The sequence below is a fragment of the Phycomyces blakesleeanus genome, assembly GCF_001638985.1.
Source record: "Phycomyces blakesleeanus NRRL 1555(-) unplaced genomic scaffold PHYBLscaffold_35, whole genome shotgun sequence".
Taxonomy (NCBI): domain Eukaryota; kingdom Fungi; phylum Mucoromycota; class Mucoromycetes; order Mucorales; family Phycomycetaceae; genus Phycomyces; species Phycomyces blakesleeanus.
In genome coordinates, this window is record NW_017265165.1 from 207,121 (window position 1) to 224,570 (window position 17,450).

A 17,450-nucleotide genomic window follows, 5' to 3' on the forward strand; every position below is an offset into this window, starting at 1 on the left:
AAAAGACAACATCTTCCGTTTGGATTGCACTAACGGAAGCTCGGTCTCTCGGCTATTTTAAGAATATAAGCCTTTTTTTCATATGGGTTTAATTGCTCATGACGGCCTGTCTTTCTCGAAATTAGACAGTCTTTTCTCCTTTGTAAGGCCATCAAGAGAATGAATAATGAAAACGAGTGAACAAGAATTATATGATACTAAATGAGATGAGATCTACTCGGCTCAATAACCAGTCTTTCATGAAACAAGAAAGGTACCGATACCAGAAATATACAAGGGGGGAAAGGAGGGAATTACAGCTACAGATTCTGGAACACCGTCACCTCACTCAAGAGTGCTTCGTCTTTCATCCAGTCGCCTTCACCTAGTACAAAGCCATCGTCATCGTCGTCATTGTCGCTATCCTGATTTTGGGTTCCTTTCCCTCTCTTTGAACCTGAGATGGTTAGATTTTTCTCGTTGGCAAGATGAAGGAGGCAAATAAAACAGAAAGGAACAGATATATCTTTCATAGTCTTGGCTGTGTACATCTTTTTGAGATCCTGGACGACATCTGTAAAACGACGGACTTCTTGAAGTGTGTCAGGGATTTCTGGAGCACTAACAGATATATCCTGGAATGCAATACAATGTTAATGATCATATTATTCCGGTACCGGATATTTTTAAATAGTCGAAATAGATAAACTTACTTTACTGGGTTTTGTGAGAGCTTTCCAGATATTATCTTTTAGCTTCTTGACATCTACCCTCTTTGCTGTTCTTGCATAGTTTACATAAAGTGGTTTTGCTTTTTTCAATCGATGGTTGGTAATAAGTTGATCGCCGTATAACTCTGATTCGTCGATATCTGCAACAGTGTCATAAAATGTGTCTTGATAAAAGGCTGCGTCGTCAAAGGTTGTCATTTGAGCTGTACACAAACAAGGTGAGTTAGAATTTAATTTATGGGATTCCCCAGTTATTAATTTAAACAACTTACTTTGATCGGCCTCGGGTATTCCCGATGGGACATCACCATTGTCAAAGTCGATATCTGGAACATCCTGATCCGCCCAGTACTGCACATCAGGTTCTGCAACATTGTCTGTACCAAGTTGGGTAGACTCTTGTAGATCCTCTTGGTCGATTATGCGTTTACGTTGGCGCGCATTAACCTTACAACAGTAGTAAGTTAAGCATAATTATATGTATATATAATACTATTCAACTACAGACATCGCGCTTACAGTAAACATTGGTTTAAGAAAGAACTTGAGCAACTGTTTAGAAGAGAAATGCATATCATCTGGTAAAAGGTGTCGCATATCAACTGATTCTTTTGTGCCAGATATAGTTAGCTTGGCCTTTTTGTCTGTAGCAAACAGCGTATCTTCGTCTATGTCGTCTTCGCTGAAGAAATCTATCTGGAAGGTTTCCTTTGGCTTCTTTTTTGGCTGTCCTTCGGCTGACCCAGTTTCTTGGGCAGATTTAACTAAATTGAACTTGTTAAGCTTTGTATTTGTATGTATGTGTACCATTCTTACTTTGTATCACTGGTCGTCGTAGCTTCCAATGTTCTGGCCCAGCCCAATTCTTTGCTAAGCTCGTATCAAAGTAGCTAAAGAGATCTTTGTCTTCGCTATCTAACATGCCCATCCCAAAATTCTGATTTAAAAAGTCGATAGGAGCCCCGTCCTTATCGGTCTGTTTATCATTGTCTTTCTCGATAGATTCATCTTGTGCTGGCTGCTCATCGTTACCCATCTCAAATGGATCCATATCAAGCCCTTCTCCGCCATCTTCCATAATATCATAGTCGTAGTCAATATCAAGCATATCCCCCATATCATCATCATTGGCTGGATTAGCATTCACATCCTCGATTGGCTCTAATGGCATATCTAAAGCGGCGTTACGAGGAAGCTCGTTTATGTTGTAGTCATCCAGATTTGGAATCTTATCGTTTGTTTCTGAGAAGAATCCATAGCCTTGTAATGTAGGACATATCTGTAGTTCGTTTAATGTATCCATTGAGGGTAGTCGTGCTGTTGTAGTTGTAGTAGCAATTGTTGTCATAGGTATTGATAATCAGGTCAGATGATGTTCATATTACTCAATAAAAAGCTAACAAACCTCTTAACCGTGAAATATCAACCATGTCGTCGGGTGCGTCTGATTCATCTGTGTTAACAACAATAGTAGCAGGTTTTTCTACGTCGGCTTCCCCCATCACAGTATCTTCATCTATAGTTTTCGCTGGCTCTACTTCTTCAACTGTCTTTACCCTTGTTTTCTCAGGGTCCTGATCCGCACTTGCATCAGATGCATCAAAGATGATTTTGCAATTTCTATCGATTCCTAGGTGATTAAGTAGTAATCCTCTTGCACCACCTTCATCAAAGTCGGCCGAAGTCTTTTTAAATAAAGGATCCACTGAAAAATCAAGATCGAATTTCTTGAGCGCAATTGAAGAAAAGTCTTTGAGGAGGGTTGACTCTGATCGATTTGTCTAAATAAATATATAAATAAGATCCGTATATATATAAATATATAAATATAGATATATATGCATATTAGTCAAGGAGTGGGTTTTTGGGACGAGGCAGAAGCCTACCCGTCTTCGAGTTCTTTTCTCTCCTCCTTCTTCTCTCTGAATATCATCACCTTCATCAGGTGTGTTTCCTAAAATACAAGCCGCGAGTCAAGATATATACATAAATACCAAACACCAAAAACAAAAGCAAAAATAAAATAAAAAAAAGCAATCTGGCTGAAAGTTCACTGCTTACTGGCACTATCTGTTAATCCACTCAGAAGTTTTCCAGTCTCTGTTGCCACTGAGTCAACTCTGGAGGTGTAAATCTTTACACAACCATCAAGTGTGCAAGATGCTTTTTGAAAATTGATCGAATCGCCATCTCGAATAAATGTCATTTCATGAAAGTAATCGATCAATGCAAAGTTCCATGTATTTGTCGCGTTGATTTTCTAATGCATAAATGATTTGAGAAACTCCTTTTTTTTATTCTTCAAAAAACAAAACGAATGATTCCTTACATTGTCTGTGCACATCTTAATCCATTCTTCAAAGTTTGAATACATTTGTTCAGGTGTAAGGGCTGCGACAACAGGTGATTCAGTTGCTTTCCATTGGGAATTGTTTGTAGAGCCCACGTTTAATTGGTTCTTGAGAACTTCTCTCGCCAAGCGTTCTCGTTGGCCACGGTTATCGTTTATTCTCATGTGCGTGTTAGTAGTTTATTAATTAGTTAAACAGATTATCAATGGATTTTATTTGAAAGGTACGAAAGTTTCATTTTGAAATGGAATTTGATTTTTAGTGTGACGGCGGTAAACTTGTCCTATTCAAAATGACTTTATATGTTTTATATTTTATTTTTATTGAAAAATCACTAGCATGATCCATACACATGTATAAATATATAATTGGATACTGGTCAAGTCAAATAAATTTGGTCATTAGATATGTTTAAATAGCTTTATCGTTTACATAAATCATAGTTAGTGTGGACAGACTAGAAGTTCAAAAAAAAAAAGTTCAAAAAAGGGTAAAACGAGTTCATCTTGAACTTATCCAACCAGGCTAATTTATGACTGACAGCACCTTTCTTTAAAAAAAAACTCAAAATTAGTTCATATACAAATTAGGGGGTTTCAACAGTTTTGAGGGTTTGACTGTTGGATGTGACGGTAGTCTAATTCGAAAAATGATTGGCTGTAATGAATCTCCAAAAAATGAAAATTGAGGATCCAAGCATCGAAAAAAAAAAGGTTAGATATTCCAATGCCGTGACTTGGCCAAAATTTACAAAATTTTGCTTTTATATGAACTTTGCCATCAATAATACATAAAGTACAAAGTCCAGAACAAGACATAATCAATCTATGTAAGAGTTTCTATCTTAATACAAAATTATAAAAGTCCAGCTTACTTGTGGGGAATTTGGGCATGGGCACTATAGTTATGAGTATTCTAATCAAGCGTATTGTACATATGAATTTTGACGTATATGAGAGAAAACATATCAACCAAGAGACATTAATGGTATTCAAAAGTTTTTTTTTTCGATATCGCTTGTTATTGAATAGTTCTTAAACTACCACTAAATTCAACAGTCAAGCATCTAAAGCTGGTGAAAACCCCTATAAGGTAAGGTTCTTTGGATTGAGAATCTAACATATTATCAGATAATGCTATAATAGTACATATTTTATGAGAGAAGCATAGTTTTACAATCTGGGCATATTTCATCTTATTTCTGAATCATTATTATTTACATTTGAAAAGGTGATACAGGCAGTATTGAGTTATATGGTGAAATGGTCCAAACGGTTAAAAGAAAAAAGAGAATAGATATCGATCTCCTCTATCATATCCTTGGCCCAAATCTTGGCATCTAGCAGCTTGTTCTCTCGAGAAAGATAAAAAAGAAAAAAAAAGTGCTGTGTAAGGATGGTCTTTATTGATTTAATCTTTCGATGTTTATGTGGATATTTTGATAATTAGTAAGACATTGCTAAGCTATTACCAAGCTGTTGGGATAAACTATGCTTCTTTGGATAATTAATGATGAATAAGAGAGAGAAATAGAAATAGATGAATATTGTAGGGGCTGATTGTTACAATCTTTGTGTTTTTCAATTGGTTTCTTTACTAGCTATAAGAAATATATTCTTCTTGCGGCCACGACTTGAGCAATCTGTTTACGTAATTGATACAAAAAAATATTTAGAAAGATATGATATGTTTGGGTCAGCTGGAAGTTCGAAGACACACGGAATTAATTAATGCACTAATGAAGATTCTTCTATTTATGTGAGCTCTCAATGAAGATAGAGACAGCGAATCTATTTGCTAAGAAGATAATGATCCCTGTCAAAAGTTTAATGTTGGATAAGAGTGAAAGAAATGATATAATTTTATAGTAATAGTAAGGCTGCCAAGTAGTCCAGATTCTAGCTTTATGGAGATATCATAAGAATATTCCATCAGAAGAGTGAAAAAGAAAAAAGAGGTTAATCTTCAAAAACTTTTAACGAGGTGGCGGTTATTACCTATATGGAATAAAACAATACTCGGACTGGTGTTTATAATATTAAGTGCATGTTAATGCCTAATTGCTTGTCAATGCCTAATTGCGTGGCAATGCCTAATTGAATGTCAATGCTTAATTGCATACATGAGATGAGAAAGGTTAATGAAAGGTCATAAAACTATTGATTTTCTTTAAAGAAAAACTATACCTTTGTATTTATATGTTTTCAGGCATGAGTTGTCAAGTGAAAGAAGATCGGCTAAACCAAGAATGCTAAAGAAGTTGTATTATTGATTTATTAGAACTTAATAAGTATGATGCCCATTGTTGATACGTGTCTATACATATACATACCTTGCTTGTAAAAGAAAATTCGACCTGATTTTAATACTGAATATCGTATTAAAATATTAATTTATATACTTTTAAAGTATATCCGATAAATCCCAAAAGTAAAAATAAAGATTTTTTTGTCAAGACCTGCGCTTGAAGGCCGATCCACTCAAGTTTACACCCAAGCTTCTCAACAACCTTCATTCCTGCCTACTCGGCATGGCATCAAATTTACCATGACGGCAAAGTATCGGTGAAATGCTTTAATGCCAAACTGCTCGGGACAGGTGTCTGAGACACCCAAGTGAACAGCATAGCATTTACTTAGGCACCTTAACTTTGCTTCGGGTTCGTCCCTCATGTCCAGTTCTGTTTACCAGAGCGTGGGTTACAAGTATCAAAGTCTAAGCAATGAGGGACTTGAAAAGCACAGGGATCATTTCAACAGGAAGCAGTAAAATACAGGCGATTGTACTGGGTAATCTGTCGATTCTGCTGGGAATCTACCTGTATTACCTCACGTCCAGGTGCTCAACGAATTTAAAAAACTCTACGCATCCAGGTGATACACCCTTATACTTGCACCTTTCTGTGACAATCTTGACATGCCCCAAAGGACAAAATCTGGAGAGCCAATATCCAACGTCCTAAGAAAATAGCATAAAGCTACCTCTGCGTTCCTCAGTCTTCTCCATGTTATGTGCCGCACAACACAGAAAAAACTGACGTGGATTTCATCCGGCTTTCGCCTTCATATGAGTGGCTCAGGAAGGTCTTTAACGTCCAGTATGCTCTACACTAAGAGCTACTTTCCCTTACGGTACTTGTGTTCAGTTGGTTTTTTATAAGTATATTTAGCCTTCGATGAAACTTTTCACCAGGATTAGGGAGTTTGTAAAACAACCCGACTCATCGGAAGCTACTTAACACAAAGACAAGAACTCAAGACAAGGTGAGGGGATTGCACCCTCCAGTAACCTTTTCCAGGGAGTGAAGGCTACTGACTTGTTGGTATGTCTGGAAAAGCAGTTCACTAGTTCACAATCCAGAGCAGTCAAAAGACTACTCCGGTTCAAACATTGGAGCTTCTCCATCTCAAACAATAAAGTCCAAGACGGAATCCCTTTTGGTTTCTTTTCCACTGCAGTAAATGCAGGTAGAATCGCTCAAAGTACGGACCAATTTTAGGCCATGGTACCTTGAGCGAACTCAATGACTAGACGCCAAAGAGTGCAGTGCGTTCAATAAAAAAACCAGCATCTCATATTAAGACAAGCCTTATAAATAAGGCGTCTACAATGAGCGAGTTGGAAAAGAGCCCGGAGACTCACTGTTAAAGACCATGATATACACATTTTGCATGAAAATGTTTACGTATATTCCTTTTGATATATCGTGACCGATAGAATACGAGGTACTCAGTGACCACTCCAAGAGTAGAGATATAAATAAAAATCGAGTATAAGGTTAATATACTTATTGTGTCAAAGTGTGTGCGCGTGTGCGCGTTTACTTACCTAGCTGTTAACTGCGAAGGGTGTAAAATACTGAGCTGGTTCTCGGTACACCTCTCCATAAGCATACTTTGAACACTATCAAGAGAATAAAGTAATATAAAAGTATAAAGTGAGTATGTTAATTGAGTCAAAGTATGTATATATTGACTTACCACTCAGTGGACCATACATGGTATGAAGGCACCATCAAAAGAATGGTGGTTAACAGCTAAACAGAACTAGAAACTGCAATAGAAAAAAAGAAAACATCAAATCATAGTTAGCGTGTTGATCGTGTCAAAGTATGTGTGTATGTACGCGTTTACTTACCTAGTAAACAGCAGCGGAGGGCTTGAAAAGTACTTGTGCTAAAAAGCAAGACGGGACGGGACACTGGACACTGTGATAAAATAAAAGAAATGTCGAATCATAGTTAGTGTATTGATCGTGTCAGAGCGTGTGTGTGTTTGCTTACCTAGCAGATAACTGCGTAGGGTTTAAAAAAGTACTTGTGCTTAAAAGCAAAACGGCACTGGACACTGGACACTGTGATGAAAGAAAGAAAACATCAAATCATAGTTAGTGTGGTGATCGTGTCAAAGCATCTGTGTGTGTGTATTTACTTACCTGGTACATGAACTTGACGTGAAGGACCTCTCCGTGGCTACAGTGGAATGGAAGCTGGGCATAGAAGACAAAAAAAAACATACGCAAGAAAACACTGTACTGTAGTTAGTATATTGACCGTGTCAAAATTTGTATGTGTCTGTATAATACTTTACCTGCTATTAGACTGGACATCATTTTTGGAACTTAGCTAGAAACCGTGTCTGGGGTGCGTTTTCATAATAAATATCAGTATGCACCTTATACGGATAGAAGGATATAGGCATTTAAAGACAATTTTCTTACCGTGTCGGAAACCAAGGACCACCGAAAGGAAACCAGGAGGAAGAGGAGGGATAACAGGAAATTGAGAATTGTATCGATTCTTGTATGAAAAAAAATGGGGATGGCGCAGCACGGAAGGCGTAAAATGCCTATTTTGAATAAATCAAAACAAATTCATATGAAAATTAAATAGTTTCATGTTTTCAGTAAAAGCTCCATGTTTTTTATCGCATATTTTTATTGCGTATTTTTTATCGCATATTTCTATCAAGGACCTATTGGTATTATCTAATAGATACATTGAATAGTACCAACACTGAATACATTTGAGTATTATCTTGTTTTAGATAACATTTATATTTCTTTGGGGAATATATTTCTATATCTTTATGTTCACACTACTGATAATTATTATTATTATTATTATTATTTTAAAAAAAAATACCAAGTAAATAAAGAAATTCTCCTTAACATTATAATCACACTTTGTTTTCTTTCGCTTCACAAAGTATCCTGAAAGTCATATAAGTAGATAAGAACTACTATTAAGAAAATAATAGCATGTATTTATTAAGCTATTTTTTTTCTATTTAGGCTATTCAGTTTTACATACATATGCAATATCTCTTGTGAACTACAAACATAATACTCTTTCTTACTCTTGATCAATAAAAACATTGTTATTATAATGTATATTCACATATCCTCGCTAGCATGACTTATTCTTTACATAATTATGTCTAGAGCCAAAATTTTAATTATATAAATTTCATGGCAATTGAGACTTGAGTGGTTTGTGTGATAGATTGCTCAAATGCGTAAGAAAAGATAATATATACTGATCTACTATAATATCATGTTAGCCTATATATTGTGGATATCAGTCTATTCTCTTGAAAATAATAAGAAAATAAATAGAGAGATGTGTTAGGATAGTCTATATTACTTTTATTTTTTTAATGGTTAAATATATATACATTAACAGATAATATAATAATACAGTCAGTAAGATCAACTTCAGCAGTTTACTGAAATATTTACATTTAAAGTTATCTTAAGATATTAAGACTTGGAGTATAGTATTTACATTTTAACAATATTTCAAGGCTTGTATAGATTATGTACTTTAAATCAATTTAATATCTTATACTGATAGAGCCTAAGTATTTATAGACAAGCTTGTGGCACTGTTGGTTTCGGACAAGTACCCGTATTCAATTACCAATACAATTATTATGATCGAAACTATTAAATTTTCTCAATAACCTGCTATTAGCATAACTCAGAAAAACTATATATTCCCAAATAAATCAACTCAATAAAAAGCAACTTTTACACACCTATATTTTCTTTTTCTTTCTTTTCTCTGAGTATTCATCTAAAGAACACTTTTATTTGCTACAAAGTCTATGAATGTTTATCTGATAATCCCCTTTTTCCTTTTCTAAATGTTTTTTTTACAAACTTCTTACGCCACACCAACATACATAGCACGTCCCACTACTTTCCTACTAATTTATCTGGAATCATTTGACATTATATTTCTGTGACCTCCGTTTCTCGCCAAATATTGACTACTATCATGTTTTTAATGGCGTTCTTTTTTCTGCTCAAAAGTCTTACTGGAGAACAATTTCCAGCAATTTTTTGTTTGTTCTTGACAATATGTAAAATATATTAAGAATAGCATATAAATAGGGCAATAGTATTAAGTGCATCTGCAATATTCAATATATTTACAGCAACAAAGATAATATTTATATACAAGAAGTACAGACTATAAGAAAAGATAAGATAGTAGTTAAAAGATATACAGTTCTGTCTTTATTTCGCAGGAGTACTTAATATATTGAATCCATGTAAAATTTTGGCTAGAAATTATATTTCTCTTTCTCATGAGACGGGCTGTGTTGGATTGTGTAAAGAAGTGACCCAAACAATTAATAGAAAAAAGGAATATGTATCAATCTCCTCTAACAACTCCTTAGCCCTAATATTGGCAATTGGCAGCTTGTTCTCTTGAGAAAGATCAAAAGAAAATAGAAGTGATGTGTAAGGATGTTCTTTATTGCTTTCATCTTTCAATGTTTATATAGATATTTCGATAATAAATAAAATAGTATAATTAGTAAGCTATTACTAAGAGATTGGGATAAACTATACTTCATAAAAAAATAAGAGAGAGAAATAGAGGTAGATAGTCATTGTTGGGGTTCATTGTTACAATCCTTATGATTTTCAATTGATTGCTGCGCCAGTTGTAACAATCATGCTCTTCCCAAGATCATTACTTAATCAATTGGTTTACATAATTGATACGAAAAGATTTAGAGATATGGGATATGTTTGGGCCAGCCGAAAATGTGAATATACACGCAACGTGTCACTCACTCTATTTTACATTTTTATTTTGATTCTTCTCATTTATTGTTTATCATGAATCAAAGATTTAAATCAAAGTTCCAATTGTCTACTATTTTTTTTTCTCTTTCGTTCTCGTTTAACTTAAACTCGTTTAATTGAATATATGCATTTCAGAAAAAAAATTAAGAAAATATTGGAAACTAATCAGAAGACTTGTTGATATTGGTGATTTAGTTGGTGCTGCTGCTGCTGTTCCTATTGATATTATATGATTAGTCTTGATGATTTATCAAGAAAAGTGCACAAAAGTAAAACAGCAAGTAAAAGACGAGAGAAGAATAATAAAAGTATATACATATGGAGATATGGAGGGATTCTTACCTGTTGTATTCTGTGCTTTGATCTTAGAAAACATATTATTGTTCTGATTTTATTAGATGGGCTATATCAGCATTAAATATAATTCAAAATATGTAGCTAGTTTGATAGGGTATAAGCATCATTACATTTTTTTTGTTAAAATAGTTATAGATATTGTACATTGAAAATAATGTAAAAGCAGAAGGGTCGAGTAAAGAAAAAAAAAGAACTCGCCAACTAGACTCTGTATCAAAGAGTAATGTCTTTATCAGAGAGAAAGAGAAAAGAAAGAGTATGAATGCATACTATTAGAGATCTACAGTAGCTGTAAAATATCTACAATAATCCTTTAAATAATTTTTTTAATGATTTTAATATGATTTCAAAGCAATATAAACTGTAACAGTATATACATACTACAGTGTCCGAAAGAAAGGTTTAACAGCTTTATTATTTATCTATAACTTTACTAATACATTTATATAATTAAAATTTTGGCTCTAGACATAATTATGTAAAGAATAAGTCATGCTAGCGAGGATATGTGAATATACATTATAATAACAATGTTTTTATTGATCAAGAGTAAGAAAGAGTATTATGTTTGTAGTTCACAAGAGATATTGCATATGTATGTAAAACTGAATAGCCTAAATAGAAAAAAAATAGCTTAATAAATACATGCTATTATTTTCTTAATAGTAGTTCTTATCTACTTATATGACTTTCAGGATACTTTGTGAAGCGAAAGAAAACAAAGTGTGATTATAATGTTAAGGAGAATTTCTTTATTTACTTGGTATTTTTTTTTAAAATAATAATAATAATAATAATAATAATTATCAGTAGTGTGAACATAAAGATATAGAAATATATTCCCCAAAGAAATATAAATGTTATCTAAAACAAGATAATACTCAAATGTATTCAGTGTTGGTACTATTCAATGTATCTATTAGATAATACCAATAGGTCCTTGATAGAAATATGCGATAAAAAATACGCAATAAAAATATGCGATAAAAAACATGGAGCTTTTACTGAAAACATGAAACTATTTAATTTTCATATGAATTTGTTTTGATTTATTCAAAATAGGCATTTTACGCCTTCCGTGCTGCGCCATCCCCATTTTTTTTCATACAAGAATCGATACAATTCTCAATTTCCTGTTATCCCTCCTCTTCCTCCTGGTTTCCTTTCGGTGGTCCTTGGTTTCCGACACGGTAAGAAAATTGTCTTTAAATGCCTATATCCTTCTATCCGTATAAGGTGCATACTGATATTTATTATGAAAACGCACCCCAGACACGGTTTCTAGCTAAGTTCCAAAAATGATGTCCAGTCTAATAGCAGGTAAAGTATTATACAGACACATACAAATTTTGACACGGTCAATATACTAACTACAGTACAGTGTTTTCTTGCGTATGTTTTTTTTGTCTTCTATGCCCAGCTTCCATTCCACTGTAGCCACGGAGAGGTCCTTCACGTCAAGTTCATGTACCAGGTAAGTAAATACACACACACAGATGCTTTGACACGATCACCACACTAACTATGATTTGATGTTTTCTTTCTTTCATCACAGTGTCCAGTGTCCAGTGCCGTTTTGCTTTTAAGCACAAGTACTTTTTTAAACCCTACGCAGTTATCTGCTAGGTAAGCAAACACACACACGCTCTGACACGATCAATACACTAACTATGATTCGACATTTCTTTTATTTTATCACAGTGTCCAGTGTCCCGTCCCGTCTTGCTTTTTAGCACAAGTACTTTTCAAGCCCTCCGCTGCTGTTTACTAGGTAAGTAAACGCGTACATACACACATACTTTGACACGATCAACACGCTAACTATGATTTGATGTTTTCTTTTTTTCTATTGCAGTTTCTAGTTCTGTTTAGCTGTTAACCACCATTCTTTTGATGGTGCCTTCATACCATGTATGGTCCACTGAGTGGTAAGTCAATATATACATACTTTGACTCAATTAACATACTCACTTTATACTTTTATATTACTTTATTCTCTTGATAGTGTTCAAAGTATGCTTATGGAGAGGTGTACCGAGAACCAGCTCAGTATTTTACACCCTTCGCAGTTAACAGCTAGGTAAGTAAACGCGCACACGCGCACACACTTTGACACAATAAGTATATTAACCTTATACTCGATTTTTATTTATATCTCTACTCTTGGAGTGGTCACTGAGTACCTCGTATTCTATCGGTCACGATATATCAAAAGGAATATACGTAAACATTTTCATGCAAAATGTGTATATCATGGTCTTTAACAGTGAGTCTCCGGGCTCTTTTCCAACTCGCTCATTGTAGACGCCTTATTTATAAGGCTTGTCTTAATATGAGATGCTGGTTTTTTTATTGAACGCACTGCACTCTTTGGCGTCTAGTCATTGAGTTCGCTCAAGGTACCATGGCCTAAAATTGGTCCGTACTTTGAGCGATTCTACCTGCATTTACTGCAGTGGAAAAGAAACCAAAAGGGATTCCGTCTTGGACTTTATTGTTTGAGATGGAGAAGCTCCAATGTTTGAACCGGAGTAGTCTTTTGACTGCTCTGGATTGTGAACTAGTGAACTGCTTTTCCAGACATACCAACAAGTCAGTAGCCTTCACTCCCTGGAAAAGGTTACTGGAGGGTGCAATCCCCTCACCTTGTCTTGAGTTCTTGTCTTTGTGTTAAGTAGCTTCCGATGAGTCGGGTTGTTTTACAAACTCCCTAATCCTGGTGAAAAGTTTCATCGAAGGCTAAATATACTTATAAAAAACCAACTGAACACAAGTACCGTAAGGGAAAGTAGCTCTTAGTGTAGAGCATACTGGACGTTAAAGACCTTCCTGAGCCACTCATATGAAGGCGAAAGCCGGATGAAATCCACGTCAGTTTTTTCTGTGTTGTGCGGCACATAACATGGAGAAGACTGAGGAACGCAGAGGTAGCTTTATGCTATTTTCTTAGGACGTTGGATATTGGCTCTCCAGATTTTGTCCTTTGGGGCATGTCAAGATTGTCACAGAAAGGTGCAAGTATAAGGGTGTATCACCTGGATGCGTAGAGTTTTTTAAATTCGTTGAGCACCTGGACGTGAGGTAATACAGGTAGATTCCCAGCAGAATCGACAGATTACCCAGTACAATCGCCTGTATTTTACTGCTTCCTGTTGAAATGATCCCTGTGCTTTTCAAGTCCCTCATTGCTTAGACTTTGATACTTGTAACCCACGCTCTGGTAAACAGAACTGGACATGAGGGACGAACCCGAAGCAAAGTTAAGGTGCCTAAGTAAATGCTATGCTGTTCACTTGGGTGTCTCAGACACCTGTCCCGAGCAGTTTGGCATTAAAGCATTTCACCGATACTTTGCCGTCATGGTAAATTTGATGCCATGCCGAGTAGGCAGGAATGAAGGTTGTTGAGAAGCTTGGGTGTAAACTTGAGTGGATCGGCCTTCAAGCGCAGGTCTTGACAAAAAAATCTTTATTTTTACTTTTGGGATTTATCGGATATACTTTAAAAGTATATAAATTAATATTTTAATACGATATTCAGTATTAAAATCAGGTCGAATTTTCTTTTACAAGCAAGGTATGTATATGTATAGACACGTATCAACAATGGGCATCATACTTATTAAGTTCTAATAAATCAATAATACAACTTCTTTAGCATTCTTGGTTTAGCCGATCTTCTTTCACTTGACAACTCATGCCTGAAAACATATAAATACAAAGGTATAGTTTTTCTTTAAAGAAAATCAATAGTTTTATGACCTTTCATTAACCTTTCTCATCTCATGTATGCAATTAAGCATTGACATTCAATTAGGCATTGCCACGCAATTAGGCATTGACAAGCAATTAGGCATTAACATGCACTTAATATTATAAACACCAGTCCGAGTATTGTTTTATTCCATATAGGTAATAACCGCCACCTCGTTAAAAGTTTTTGAAGATTAACCTCTTTTTTCTTTTTCACTCTTCTGATGGAATATTCTTATGATATCTCCATAAAGCTAGAATCTGGACTACTTGGCAGCCTTACTATTACTATAAAATTATATCATTTCTTTCACTCTTATCCAACATTAAACTTTTGACAGGGATCATTATCTTCTTAGCAAATAGATTCGCTGTCTCTATCTTCATTGAGAGCTCACATAAATAGAAGAATCTTCATTAGTGCATTAATTAATTCCGTGTGTCTTCGAACTTCCAGCTGACCCAAACATATCATATCTTTCTAAATATTTTTTTGTATCAATTACGTAAACAGATTGCTCAAGTCGTGGCCGCAAGAAGAATATATTTCTTATAGCTAGTAAAGAAACCAATTGAAAAACACAAAGATTGTAACAATCAGCCCCTACAATATTCATCTATTTCTATTTCTCTCTCTTATTCATCATTAATTATCCAAAGAAGCATAGTTTATCCCAACAGCTTGGTAATAGCTTAGCAATGTCCTACTAATTATCAAAATATCCACATAAACATCGAAAGATTAAATCAATAAAGACCATCCTTACACAGCACTTTTTTTTTCTTTTTTATCTTTCTCGAGAGAACAAGCTGCTAGATGCCAAGATTTGGGCCAAGGATATGATAGAGGAGATCGATATCTATTCTCTTTTTTCTTTTAACCGTTTGGACCATTTCACCATATAACTCAATACTGCCTGTATCACCTTTTCAAATGTAAATAATAATGATTCAGAAATAAGATGAAATATGCCCAGATTGTAAAACTATGCTTCTCTCATAAAATATGTACTATTATAGCATTATCTGATAATATGTTAGATTCTCAATCCAAAGAACCTTACCTTATAGGGGTTTTCACCAGCTTTAGATGCTTGACTGTTGAATTTAGTGGTAGTTTAAGAACTATTCAATAACAAGCGATATCGAAAAAAAAAACTTTTGAATACCATTAATGTCTCTTGGTTGATATGTTTTCTCTCATATACGTCAAAATTCATATGTACAATACGCTTGATTAGAATACTCATAACTATAGTGCCCATGCCCAAATTCCCCACAAGTAAGCTGGACTTTTATAATTTTGTATTAAGATAGAAACTCTTACATAGATTGATTATGTCTTGTTCTGGACTTTGTACTTTATGTATTATTGATGGCAAAGTTCATATAAAAGCAAAATTTTGTAAATTTTGGCCAAGTCACGGCATTGGAATATCTAACCTTTTTTTTTTCGATGCTTGGATCCTCAATTTTCATTTTTTGGAGATTCATTACAGCCAATCATTTTTCGAATTAGACTACCGTCACATCCAACAGTCAAACCCTCAAAACTGTTGAAACCCCCTGTAAGGCAAAACTGTGCTTATAATGCCTTCCCTGTCATTAAGGGGGAACCTTTTATTGATAGTTTTTCTAGACCTTGCTTTCTATGATATCTATTTTCACTCAAAAACATGCTCTAATTTGCAATCCAAGTGGTAATGGAAGAAGACTAACCAATCAGAGCCGTTTAAAACATTTTGTCCTTTTTTTGAACTTTTTTAGTCTGTCCACACCAAATATATTCATTGTACTCATTAGCTTTCTACTTTGTCCCCACACTTTGCGTGTTCATCAATCTCTCTCCAGCCTACCTCTTTTTTTTAGAGTGTATCACCTGGTTTTGGGAAATTTAATAATGAAACATTGTCTCATGTAAAAAACAAACCCGGCATATTCAATTAATAACCGTTTGCGCCCTAAATTTAGACTTGACAATAAGGAAAGAATAATGAGTCACAGATGTACTATATCAAGAGGCAGTTATGCAGTATATTATAAGGAGCTATTGCCGTTAAAGCGTGACGCAATCTTGTTGGAGATTTTACTACTTATTAGCCTTCTTACGGATAAGATTTCTTTCTTTTCCTTTCACCTATTGTACCTATACTACCTGAAAATTTCCCAAGGTTTGACATTAAAGTAAAAATCCAAACCCAGTGTGAAAGCACCGACTAGTAAGCGATCCCTGCTCACGCTTTAATTTTAATTTTTCCAAAGCACAAAAGAAGATTTCTATGATTATTTTGTATCCTAATGGGTATTAATTCTTATAATAATAGTTGATCCTTAGGGGCCAGATAGAGCTATTCCATGCCGGCAAAAAAATACGATTTGTGGTCTGGTAGAATCAAAATGTCATATACCACCAGGAAACGTCGCCCACCTAAAATTACTGTTAATTTAACTCTGATAATCACCAATTAAGTTTTTGGTAAGTTTTGTCAAATTTATACCGAACTCCTGTTTACCCCGCTCAAGGTGGTTTTTATGTTCTTTATAATAAAGTCTTACTTCAACCGCAAGAATTGAATAATAGCCCCATTTGTCTCAATTTTGCTAGTTATGGCAAGACCAAGAAGCTCTAAGGGCTTAAAGCTCGAAAACAATGACAAGTTTCTTCCAGAAGACACTCAATAGTACCTTTCAAATACATCAAGCTTCACAACCAAAAGATTTTACGGTGAATTTGGCCACAACTATAATTCAATGCAAAAAATCTCCAGAAGATACAAGAGTATCATTGATAATGAACTGAAGGGTGTTAAAAACATTACAAATATTAGAAAAGAGTACAGCCAGTGGATTAAGTCAAAGGGGAATACTAGATATTGGCTACATAAGATCGAAAAGGAGACTTTATCAACCTTCCACATTGAAGGTGCCGAATAGGTCCAGGATGTAATCAGATCAGAGGTTAACGAGATAAGAGCTATAGAGAACCGTCATAATAAAAATCTAAGCCAAGAAATGACTGGTGAGCCAGCTGATAATCACGAAGAGGAGTATCAAAACAAAGCCGGAGACGAAAGAAGCTGAAGAAGATACAACGGTAGTGCCTTGGGTTATTGAAAATTGTATTAACCTAACAACCCTGTTCGCTCAACATCGTCAAAGTATCAAGCATATTATTAAAT

General features: G+C 34.8%; 4 protein-coding genes across 4 annotated transcripts; 2 read left to right on the plus strand and 2 right to left on the minus strand.

The window, feature by feature from the left end:
- Positions 1-165: 165 nt before the first annotated feature.
- PHYBLDRAFT_189283 (hypothetical protein) lies at positions 166-3,275 on the minus strand. Its single transcript, XM_018439635.1, has 9 exons — positions 3,040-3,275; positions 2,772-2,970; positions 2,597-2,664; positions 2,116-2,491; positions 1,527-2,027; positions 1,230-1,474; positions 983-1,157; positions 693-913; positions 166-614 (listed from the first exon to the last, which is right to left on the minus strand). Exons 1-9 carry the CDS (start codon positions 3,223-3,225, stop codon positions 300-302), a joined length of 2,286 nt encoding a protein of 761 aa, XP_018284582.1. The 5' UTR covers positions 3,226-3,275; the 3' UTR covers positions 166-299.
- A 2,287-nt stretch (positions 3,276-5,562) lies between these two features.
- PHYBLDRAFT_183840 (hypothetical protein) lies at positions 5,563-7,793 on the minus strand (the record flags this gene model as incomplete). The annotated part of the gene is made up of 9 exons (XM_018438845.1): positions 7,781-7,793; positions 7,651-7,698; positions 7,496-7,589; positions 7,344-7,414; positions 7,199-7,268; positions 7,042-7,114; positions 6,890-6,964; positions 5,958-6,019; positions 5,563-5,741 (listed from the first exon to the last, which is right to left on the minus strand). Exons 6-9 carry the CDS (start codon positions 7,074-7,076, stop codon positions 5,563-5,565), a joined length of 351 nt encoding a protein of 116 aa, XP_018284583.1. The 5' UTR covers positions 7,077-7,114; positions 7,199-7,268; positions 7,344-7,414; positions 7,496-7,589; positions 7,651-7,698; positions 7,781-7,793.
- A 1,861-nt stretch (positions 7,794-9,654) lies between these two features.
- Positions 9,655-13,926, plus strand: PHYBLDRAFT_183841 (hypothetical protein; the record flags this gene model as incomplete). Its single annotated transcript, XM_018438846.1, has 10 exons — positions 9,655-9,678; positions 11,631-11,709; positions 11,792-11,839; positions 11,901-11,993; positions 12,075-12,145; positions 12,221-12,290; positions 12,375-12,447; positions 12,525-12,599; positions 13,470-13,531; positions 13,748-13,926. Exons 7-10 carry the CDS (start codon positions 12,413-12,415, stop codon positions 13,924-13,926), a joined length of 351 nt encoding a protein of 116 aa, XP_018284584.1. The 5' UTR covers positions 9,655-9,678; positions 11,631-11,709; positions 11,792-11,839; positions 11,901-11,993; positions 12,075-12,145; positions 12,221-12,290; positions 12,375-12,412.
- A 1,935-nt stretch (positions 13,927-15,861) lies between these two features.
- PHYBLDRAFT_175096 (hypothetical protein) lies at positions 15,862-17,205 on the plus strand (the record flags this gene model as incomplete). Its single annotated transcript, XM_018437406.1, has 4 exons — positions 15,862-15,971; positions 16,443-16,490; positions 16,742-16,747; positions 16,974-17,205. The coding sequence occupies 4 exons, from the start codon at positions 15,862-15,864 to the stop codon at positions 17,203-17,205; spliced, it is 396 nt and encodes a 131-aa protein (XP_018284585.1).
- Positions 17,206-17,450: the final 245 nt, after the last annotated feature.